The 11,505-nt window shown below is 36.9% G+C and overlaps 1 protein-coding gene across 4 annotated transcripts in view; it reads right to left on the bottom strand.

Moving 5' to 3' along the window:
- The window catches only part of ATXN7L1 (ataxin 7 like 1), a 267,712-nt gene that overhangs the window by 178,428 nt on the left and 77,779 nt on the right, over positions 1-11,505 (bottom strand). For all 4 annotated transcript variants that reach the window (XM_074193956.1, XM_074193946.1, XM_074193947.1 and 1 more), the window contains exon 3: positions 50-154. In XM_074193956.1, coding sequence (XP_074050057.1) covers positions 50-154 — 105 coding nt within the window. The remainder of the gene's footprint in view (positions 1-49; positions 155-11,505) is intronic.

The raw sequence follows: 11,505 nt of genomic DNA, 5'->3' as shown, positions 1-11,505 counted from the left end.
CAGAACCATAGATGCAAACATGTCCACCAGGGATGGAAATTCCACTTACCGCAGTGAGACTGGAAAACCTGGGGCTTGACTACCTGATTGCAGAAATTGCATACTACAAGATAGAAGTCATCATGTGCTGGACAATGGCCAAATAAGTGCATATCTGTAGGGAAAAGAAAAAGGAAAATTTTTTTTTTTTAAATATTAGCAATCACTTCTATTTTGGAATAAAATCTTGTTGGTAGCCCTTTAAGGACATGTTTTCAGAAACAACAAAGAAAAACTTAAGGATTTTTACTAAAGAGGAAGCAGTTTGTCATAACCCAGCTCTTCAATTCTCAAAGTGATCAATTTACTTAAAGGAGGCATCCTCATATTGCCCTTGGAAGTGGAGAGTCTTCTTGTCTACTTTGAGAGCTCTGTTGATGAGAGTTCCTGAATGGTGCCTAAGAGGAAGCAGATTGCTGCTAGTATTCTTCCTTCACTTCAGATTTTTTTTTTTGAGGGATGAAATCTGTGATATTATTAGTAGAGGGAATTCCCAATTGGGAGACTCCCTCTACCATCATTGATTGTTCACCTTCTCTGAAACTTAGTCTTAGGGAACTGCCTGGAGCATTGAGAGGTCAAGCCATTTGCCAGTTTGTGTTTCCCAGTCCTTCTGGACTCCATAGTTAATTTTGTCATGCTACCACCTCAGATTTATCTTTTTTTTTTTTTAGGTTTTTGCAAGGCAAATGGGGTTAAAGTGGCTTGCCCAAGGCCACACAGCTAGGTAATTATTAAGTGTCTGAGACCGGATTTGAACTCAGGTACTTCTGACTCCAGGGCTGGTGCTTTATCCACTGCGCCACCTAGCCGCCCCCAGATTCATCTTTCTATAAATGAAACTTTCATTTGTCCAGGGTTTGACAAAGTTCCCTAAATAACAGCAGCTCACATTTACACAGTTTCACACTAGACAATACTTTCCTAACCATGTTACTGTGAGACAGTAGTTTGTTTAATATCCCCATTTTATAAATGAGTAATTGAAGCTCAAAAGTTGAAGTTATGTGTTTAACATAATACAATAAATGCCAGAAGTAGGACCTCAAAACCAGGTGTTCTGATCCCAGGTTCAGGATTCTATCCATGCCCTACATCAAAATGATGTTACATTGATTTTAGACTTCAGAACAGTGTATTATCAGAAGTTCAGTATTAACAGGGTAGTTTAGATCTAAAGTCTTTAAAACTGAGCCTAGAGACCAGAAGTTAAGATTGTTCTGAAGAGATTTTCTATATTCTGTTAGGGCACTGGGTAATAGAATCACAAATTTCAAGGTGGAAATTTCCTTGAAGTTGATTTAATACAATTTACAGGTGAGGAAACAAGCCCAGAGAGGTAATTTACCCAAGGTCACACGTGCCAAAGCCTGGATTTGACTTTAGACCCAGCATTCTTTCTACTGTCATGTTGCCTTCCTCTTTAAAGTAGACAACCAATTCAATGTCAGCACTTTCAACTGGGGGTGATAGTGGGCTAGCTAGGAAATCAGTTATTACCTCTTCTCATAGTCACTTGTATATCTTTACTTATATTCAGTATAATTCACAGGTTAATGAGTGGCTTGTGATTTAAAAAAAAAGTCCACAAGGGCTGAGTTACTAATGATTCAAGAAAAGGTCATTCAAAACCCTCACCAATGCTTTAGAACAGCCCCTTCAACCTCCCCCTTCCCCCTGCTGCTTAAAGAGAAACAAATCCAGTTTGCTAACAATATACCAAAGTGTTGAGATACCTCTATTCACTATGGTAAGAACAAGCTATCCTAGAAGAAGTTTCAACTTTTTCTGGAGGAGATCCCCCAGTGGTGATGCACAGGAAATAGCCTCTCAAGCTGTGCTCATGAAAGGTTAGTCAGCTGAGTTGCTGGTAGGTAAGTCTCTAGTTGAGAGGTTCCCTTGGCAAGTTTCATTAACTGTATTTGAATTTTGCCTATTTTTCTCTTCAGTGAATGAAAGAGCAGTGGATCTGGGATAACTAACACAAGTACATCTGGAGGGGGAAGGACAAGAAAGAAAAAGGTTCAGGGAGTATTTAAATGGGGGACTTCAGTGCCAAGGCAGAGGGTTAGGAAGGACAGGTAGAATTTGGAAAGCAAAACTTTTTAAAAAATGTTAAAAATTTGTTATTTATATATATATATATATATATACATATACATATACATATACATATATATATATATATATATATATATAATTGTGGGGAAAATACAATTCAAAAAGAACTGAGTGATACATCATCTCTAAGGTTAGACCAGTATCAATAAGAAGGGCAGGCATCAGTTCACTGGTTTAGATGTCTTACCAATAGTTAAGTGAGCAAAGGCTATGAAAAAACAGTTCTCAAAAAAATAAAGAATCAGAAAAGGTGAAAGAGCTACAAATCATTAATTATAAGAGAAATGTAAATAAAACCAGTCCTGAGCTTTCACCTATCACCCAACAAACTGGCAAAGGTGAGTAAAGATGGGACTAGTCAACAATGGAAAAATAGGGAAAGATAAGCACAGGAATGTTTTCTGGGTGGACTATGAATTAGTACAACCATTTTTGGAAAGCAATTTGGAGGCATGAAAATAAAAGGAAATCTAAAACAAATGATGTGAAAACAAAAGATATCCATAACATTAATTTTATTTAAAATATCAATGTCAAATTTTTGGCAAAATAATGGAGACAATACCATGTTTTGTTTCTAGAAGTGGTGGGAAGTATTGAATGTCAAGAAAGCCTTTTTTCCCTCAAAGCTTAGAATTAGGAACATCTAATTACACCAGTACATCTAAGTCTTGTGACACAGATGATTTCAAGAGAGGTGACAGTACTTTCTGTGTCACCACATCTGGCATTAAGCTTTCCTTAAACTGAAAGTAAAGGAAATAAACTTTGTCCCCTGGGTTTCTTAGTTTGCTGAGACTTTTCTTGGTATTCATTCAATAGAAATTTACTAAATGCTTACTATATATAAAACACAAGTAGGGAGGTATAGAGTTAAAACAAAGTGCTGCATAGCCTATGAAGCATGTTTTGGTCTAGTAGGAGAGATAAGGCACGTATACAAATAACTGTAACATAAGGTAGACTATTTAGCAAGACAGAAAATACTGTTAGTTCAGTCAGATGGGGGGAGGGAGAGAGAGAGAGAGAGAGAGAGAGAGAGAGAGAGAGAGAGAGAGAGAGAGAGATTACTTTAGGATACAAAGATTTTCTGGGGTTTCTCTTAGGGGTAATAATAGCTACCAGTGATAATATATTTTCAGAAAAACTCTGTTACCAGTAAGAGATCTGTATTTCTGAAAAGATGGAAGGGTTAGCTTGTCACTTATTACCTCAGGTCTCAAACTTGACTATCACAACTTAGTAAAGAAAGAAAAAGGGATATACTTCCTGAGCTATTTATCAGCTAGCTTTGGCCAAAAATAACCACTAAGGCATTTCTAGGACTAATTCAGGAAGCTAGGTGGAACAGTGGATTGAGTGCTAGGGTTGGAGTCAGGAAGGTCTAAATTCAAATTTTATCTCATACATTTATTAACTCTATAACCTTAGACAAGTCACTCTCTTAGTTTTCTATATAAAACAATTTGCAAACTTTAAGGAGTTACATACATGCTGCTATTAATTGAAGTTCTAAGTGGGAGGATGGGTCCAAGAAATAGGGTTTTAGGAGAGGGAGAAGGAGAATCATGTAGTTGCCCCAAGAGCAGAAGTTCTCAAACTTTTTGGTCTCATGAATCCCTTTACACAATTAAAAATTATTAAGGACTTCAAAGAATTTTTATGTGGATTTAAATTTGTTGATGTTTGCCATATTATAAATAAAAACTGACTTTTTAAAATAGTCAACTCATTTAAAATATCAGCAACAAATCTTACATGTTAACATAGCATTTTAATGAAAAATTATTATTTTACAAAATAAAAAAATTTAGTGAGAAGAGTGACATTGTTTTACATAGTTTTGCAAATTTCTTTAATGGGAATAATAATAGTATTAATCCTTTCTTTTTACACAGTGGTGTCATGAAGATCAAATGAGTTAACAGATATGAAAGTACTTTTAAAAGTATGAAGATCTATATGAATCTAAGCATCAATATGCTAACAACCAGCTCTTCATCAAATAATGAACACATAATTTAAAATTTAACTGAATTGTTAACATTTTCTTAAGTCTAGAGAATCAACAAAGCAATAATAAATCAAGCCCTGATTTCTAGCATTTGTTGGTTTCCAAGATTTAATATTCACACTGAAAATTTAATAATAGCGCCTTTGAGCTGATTGCAATACACCCTGAATATAAGGCAATATGGTATTCATAGGAAACAAGTTCTCTTCTTGCCTCTAGTGTTTCCCACTCATATCCTTTCTAGCATCAGAAAAGCTTGTGAAAATTGGATGAAATGGAAGTGACTGATATCACCAGCAGGTGACTAGGAACTGAAAACCAGGAACTCTCAAGTTTGGAGTTGTACTCTGTGCACAGACTAACACCAAAAAATATAACCTCTCAGTTTCAAGCATAATATTCAAAATAGTTAAAAGAGTCAAAAGCAAACTTATTATTTCATCTTTTCCTGCTCTTTTCAGTGGAATATCTGTTGATTAGAGGTGGAGATAATAGAACTGTCAAGGAGATTAACACAAAGAATGATGGTCTAGTTAGCCTTGCAACATGTTTCTGAGGCCAAGGGAGCCAAGCTTTATTAGCTGCAGCCTATTGATGGGGTGGGAGAAGGTAAGTGATTAAGCCCTAAGTTATGCAATGAATCAGAATCATGTAAGTATCTAAGTTTGTCTATCAAGGTTTGGAATCATGCCTAGTCTAGGGATGGGCCGTCTACTCAGAAAGGGCCAGTGAAAGCTTTCTTATTTAGGTCCTACCTAAAGGAGTGGAAAAATGCAAGAGGACAGAGAAATATATGTCTCAAAGAAAGGGAGTCCAAGTGAGAGGTTCAGCAAAGCAATGATTTTTGCAAATCTGCTTGCTATTTGTCAAGAGACATGGCCATGAAGATTTCTGGAAGAATATCCAGAAGTATTACTACTTGGGAGGAGGGGAATAAAAAAGATGAATATTAACTGGTAGGAAAGGAACACATATCAGACTGGGACAAGGAAAAAGGGCAGGGGGAAAATGATAGCACTGTGATTTTTTTTTTTTTACTTTTAATGCTAAAAATAGCTTCAAAATAACAAAAAAACTAATATCTTCCAAGCAGAATTCTAAGCTTCTTGCTTGAAACACCATATTGACAAAGTTGCCAACTCCTTCAATATCCACCTAAGCATTATTCAAGAGGGAGTCAGCCTTCATCTGCTGATAATTGGTTATTCTCACAAGACTGGGATAATGAAGGGGCAGCTAGGTGGCGCATGGGATAATGAATAGAAGGAGTCAGGTCCAGTGAAGCCATAAGGGGACAGGAAGTCAGAAACCTGAAGCACTAATCTCACTCTTAAATTACTACATGACCCTGTTAAGGTCATTTCTCCCTGCTTTCATTTTTTCAACCAAAAACTAGAGAAACTAGAATATCTTGAAGAATAGCAACTAGGATGCCTTCAGGGAATCCGGAAAGTGAAAAATCTATCTGTCTGTCTATCTATCTATCTATCTGACTGGCTGGCTGGCTTGCTTGGTCTTCTTTAGCAGCATGGTCAATAGAAAAGTAATAAGACAGTTAGCCTTAGAATTAGGGAGACCAGGGTTCAAGATTTGCCTCTAGTACATACTGGCTATATAGTGCCCTGGGCAACTCCCTAAGACAAAAATTATGAATGGATTATTGATTTGCATTGGTAAAGAGAATTTCCTTACCAGGAATTTCCTATTGCTAAAGAAATTGGCTCAGAAGGCACCAAAATATGTGTGTATATATATATATATATATATATCCATATAAAATGTTATTAATATTATTTATCCAAGAAGATCTTATGAACAACTATAAAAGAAATATCTGACCATTTTGTCTACTAAGAGGGCAGTTAAAGCAAAGACTAAATACAACCTAGGGGAAGGAAATAAGTTGCTTAAGGACTTTAACTAATTTTTTTTTTAGATTTTCGAAGGCAATGGGGTTAAGTGGCTTGCCCAAGGCCACACGGCTGGGTAATTATTAAGTATCTGAGGCCGGATTTGAACTCAGGTACTCTTGACTCCAAGATGAGTACTTTATCCACCTAGCCATCCCGACTCTAACTATTTTTGACTTAAATCTTACCCATTTTGAATTATTTAGACTAAACTTCAACCCATACTATTAAATCTTTGGTATTTATAGCCTTTATCCTTTAAGTAGTGCTCGATTTCCAGGGTTGTGGCCAATCACACTCATGTTATCAGTTGACAGCTCTAGTAGGAGGCAAGCACACAAATGAATTTACATCAGCCTGTCTGCTGGCTTCTTAGAAGGCTTAGCCTAACTCCACAGCCCCTTCCTCCACCAGCTCTCCTCCCAACAGACTGGCAGAGAAGAGATGGAAGGAAGGGAGAGAGGATATATGCAGTAAAGGACAAGGGAAATCCTGGTAAAAGGAGAGAAGAAGAGATGAAAAAGCTCTTGGAAAAAGCAAGAGGGCAGGGGATCATATAAAATAACAAGGTCAGTTTTCTTGTGTATAGTCAGTAATTGCCTCTGAAGGCAATTCTTAAAGAACAGTTCCAAATATATTTTGGGCAATGGCAGTATCATTTGAGTAAGTGTCTATTTTCCCAAGGGTACTACTTTGAAAGAATGAACTCATTTTTATGTATGTTATGATATTTATTTTTTGAAAAAAAATAAGCCTCATTACTTTATAGCCCCATATCATATTGGGTTCTTAAAAACAGACAATTAGAACAAAAAAAAAAACCAGACTCTAGCGGCAGCTGAAATCTATTATTATAAAGGAATATGCAAGATTTGTGGCTAAAACAGAAAGACCCTTGATTTTTGTGGATTTTGGATCAAAAAGCACTATTATACCTTTGAGCTGGCTTTCTGACACTGAAGCAACAAGTGTCGATGGATCAAAGGATGAAAAATTCAGTTCTAAATAAGGGTTGGTTCATGAATTTTAATGGCAGCTACATCAAGGTGCAAAATAAAGCAAACTGCTAAGAAGGCAGCTCAGGGAAGCCGAAAGATTCTGCATCAGGAGGTAGCAAAATGAATGACTCATAAATCGATCTTTAATGCTATAGGGACAGTTGTAGTGATAAATAGGAGCAAAACAGACATCCTTATATCAGTATCTCAAAAAGTCATAAATGATCTCTTTTAATGATACTTCTGAAGGCTTCCCAAGTGGCTTGGCCACTTTTACATTTCCAGATTTCAGAAAGGTCCCTTTCTGAACTCTATGACTCTGACGAAAGGGTTACTTTACTTTCTGATTGGTTATAGTAAAAAAAAAAAAGAGAGACCATAATTATGAGATAAACTCTGCTGGCATAGAACCCAGTCTATAGGGACCATAAGGACCAGAGATCTAATGCTGGAAGGGTCCTCAGAGGCCAATGATGCCATATTAAATATAAGTTTAGATGATTGGTTACTGTGTGCCCTGTTTATATAAAGTTTTAAAAGCTTTATACTGTAAGGTTAGGTAATTTATAGTGGATTAAATATAGTGTAGTTGTTTCTATTAAAAAAATCAAGTACCAGGAACATAATTTTATATTATGTCATTTTTCCATGGGTAAAACAGATGCTACTTGCATCTTTTTATTTATGGTACCTTTCCCAAGAAGAAAACCTATATAGTACAAAGACCACCTGTGACATAAGCATATTACACCAGGATGATAAGACAATTGATTTAGTTTCATAGGACTGAAGGATAAGGTCACTATAGTCATATAGAGTGAAACATATGACACAAAATTTCTTTAGAAAATTCTAGGCATTAAACTAAAAAAAAAAGGGGGGGGTGGCTAGGTGGTGCAGCGGATAGAGCACTGGCCTTGGAGTCAGGAGTACCTGAGTTCAAATCCGACCTCAGACACTTACTAATTACCTAGCCATGTGGCCTTGGGCAAGCCATTTAACCCTATTGCCTTGCAAAAACTTAAAAAGAAAAGAAAAGAAAAGAAAAGAAAAGAAAAGAAAATTCCAGGCATTTAATGTAATTGGTCGCTGATTCAGCAGTGCTTTGTGAGCCTTTCATGGTAGTCTCTGATTTCTTTCATAACAAAGTTGACAGTCCCTCTTCAACATTGTAGATGGTCCATGAGAGCTTCTATGATCAAAAAAATTCATCAGCCACCCTGTGGCCAACTCAATGATAAACTCTCTGAAATGTTAGGCTGCTCTGGGATAAAAGACAAGACTGTCATTGGGTCTATTCTTGAAACTTTTCTAACTTGACTGGATCAGACAACTTTTGTACATGGCTGGCATAGTTTTCTAGCACCCAATGGAAAAGAATCAGAGACCTGGAGCTATAAGGGACCTAAGAGGTCTCACCCCCTCATTTTGCAGAAGAGTAAACAGGCTCAGGGAGGTTAAGAAATTTGCTCAAGGTCTCAGAGGTAGTAAGCATCAGAGGCAGGCCCTCTGAGATCATATTAGATCTTTGCTGGAGGCTCACTTCTATAGTCTCAGATATTTAAAGTTGTTCAAAAACTTTATAACCAGACACAAGACAGTTAGATACAATGATTAGTATAGAACCTATAGGAAATATGAGCTCCACTGTGCAAGGATCAGAAGTCTGAGTTTAGTTAAGTCAAAAAGCCTTTATTAAGTGCCTATTATGTCTTTGGTACTATGCTAAGTGCTAGACTGAGTTAGTGAGAAGAAACCCCTTTTGTCCTATCTGGTATTCAACAAGCTATTTGAGACAGCATTATTAATAATTAAAATCTTCCTTTTTTCTATTTCAAACTTAAAAAAAATTTTTCAATTAATAAAAATTGTTAACTCTTCTATGGCCCTATTGGGAAAAAAGAAAACCTTTGTGACAAATGTGCATAATCAAGGAAAAAACCAAACAACCAAATACAAAATTACATATTAACCAACTCCAAAAAATGTCTCATTCTATACCCTGAGTCCATCATTTCTATGTCAGGAGGTAGGTAACATACTTTACAACTCATTCTGTGGAATTGTGATTGGTTGGTTCTTAACTTTTTTTTTTAAGTGGTGTATTTTTCTTAATGAAATTTTATTTGTTTCAATTAATTATGATCTCCCTTCCATTTTCCCTTACTCATTGAAAAAGAAATAATAACAACCCTCTTAAAAATATGTATAGTCAAGGAAAACAAATTCCCTTATTGGCCAATCTGTACCCTAAGTTCATCACCTTTTTAGGCAGAAAGTTTCATCACATGTCCTCTGGAATTATGGTAGGTCAATGCATTTCTTGGAGTTTTCAAAGCCTTTTGTCTTTACAATATTGTTTTTAGTGCATAAATTGCTCTCCTAGCTCTGCTTACTTCCCGTATTTTTTTTTTAGGTTTTTGCAAGGCAAATGGGGTTAAGTGGCTTGCCCAAGGCCACACAGCTAGGTCATTATTAAGTGTCTGAGACCGGATTTGAACCCAGGTACTCCTGACTCCAGGGCCAGTGCTTTACCTATTGCGCCACCTAGCCAGCCCCTTCCCATATTAATCTTAAAGTGCTTATCTCACTGTTTTTTTTTTTATTAAAAAGTTAGGAAGGGGCTGGCTAGGTGGCACAGTGGATAAAGCACAGGCCCTGGAGTCAGGAGTACCTGGGTTCAAATCCGGTCTCAGACACTTACTAATGACCTAGGGGTGTGGCCTTGGGTAAGCCACTTAACCGCATTTGCCTTGCAAAAACCTAAAACAAAACAAAACAAAAAGTTAGGAAGGCAGGATTTCCCATTGGAACATTAAAAGTTAAGTGGTGTTCTTACAATTTAATTATTAGAGTTAAGTGCTCATATGTCAGTTTAATACAACATCACAACCTCTACAAATTAACAAAATGAAGAAAGAAGCTATTTTGTCTGTGGGAAAACTAAGATTAAAAAAAAAAGACGGGCAGAAAGTAGCAATATAGGAAAGGGAGAGTGGAAAGGGGATGAAGAAGGAAAGGAAAAAGATTCCATTAAATACATCAAGCAAGGAGAGAACCATCTTGGCTTTTGAAAATGATTAACTCAGAGGCTCCAAAGGGCAATGGGTTGCTGCTTATCTAGGGGCTCTCATTTAGCCATTTGACACCTTCCCTTCCACACAAAGTAAAAGTCAAAAGTCCTTCAATGGGTGAAAGTGGCCACTTTTACATTTCCAGATTTCAGAAAACTGAAACCATTACTATGAAAGCCCAAAGCATTGAAGCCTGGGAATAGAAACTGAAACAAAGGGTCTAGAAAGACAAGCAGCCCAGGAATTATTCAGAACAAAAGTATGTCTGCACAGGTAATAGAAGCTATGTTTTTCTTCTTTTAAAAATCAAGTGCCAAGAAGACTGACTGGCCCTGCTTGAGATGAGCAATGCCAAGAGAAATCTCCTTCCTATAACTAACTGAACAATCTGTGGGGAGCTTTGCAGGTTAGTGAAGATGATATATGACTTTTGTCATGCTTCAAGACAAGTAGCAAGTTATCTGTCCTCAACTGATTGTGCCTTTAAACCACCCTTCTTTATTTTTTATTTTTTTTTCCACCCTTCTTTAAACAGCCAAATACAATGACAAAAGAAACCCTAAAAACTCCTTTCCCAGGAAAATGAGTGTGTGGAGAAATTTAATCTAGGTTGTGTGTGTGTGTGTGTGTGTGTGTGGTGTCAGTACAGGAGAACTGCCTCTGAGTCAGCAGGGCTGATGCTGCTCTCACACCTCAGCCAGCCTACTCTCACACAGCTGCTTATCTTGACTCCAATATGATTCTGTTAAATTTTCCTATGTTGCAGAGCAAGAGAGGAAGAACTGAAGCAAGAGAGACAGAAGCACTATTGTTGAGGGTCTAGATTAAAAACTAAAAGGAGCTGGAGTCTGAATTGTCAGAGCAATAATTAGACAAGGGGGAAGTTGTCATAAATTCTATTTCTATTTTTTCCAATACCACTGATCTTCAGTTTTCCCATCTGTAAAAAGTAGATAGTGGGTACATAACTGAAAAGCTGAGTTTCAAGTTTCTATCCATAATTAAGAGGGATATGTTGTTGTTATATGACTGCTAGTATGTCCCCTAAACAATGGTACACCAATGTATTCTAAGGAACTGGACTCAACATATGTGATCTTGGGCACTTCAGTCTCTTTCCACCTCAGTTCCTTTATCTGCAAAACAAGGGGGTGGAACTAGAAGATTACCTAGGCCTTTTTTAGAGCTATGTTTTTTATGATCTCCCTGGACGAAAAAGTGCTACAGGAAAATATTGTTAAATAGATAATCTCCATGCAGACCATCTTAGAATGAGGAAGAAGCTGACTATCTCAAGGCATCCTGCTAAAACACACTTAAAGTGTAGGGGATCTCAGCTGCTTGGATGG

The sequence above is a fragment of the Macrotis lagotis genome, chromosome 7 (assembly GCF_037893015.1).
Source record: "Macrotis lagotis isolate mMagLag1 chromosome 7, bilby.v1.9.chrom.fasta, whole genome shotgun sequence".
NCBI lineage: Eukaryota > Metazoa > Chordata > Mammalia > Peramelemorphia > Peramelidae > Macrotis > Macrotis lagotis.
Note: the sequence above shows the minus strand (reverse complement) of the source record. Positions and strands in the feature narration are given on the sequence as shown.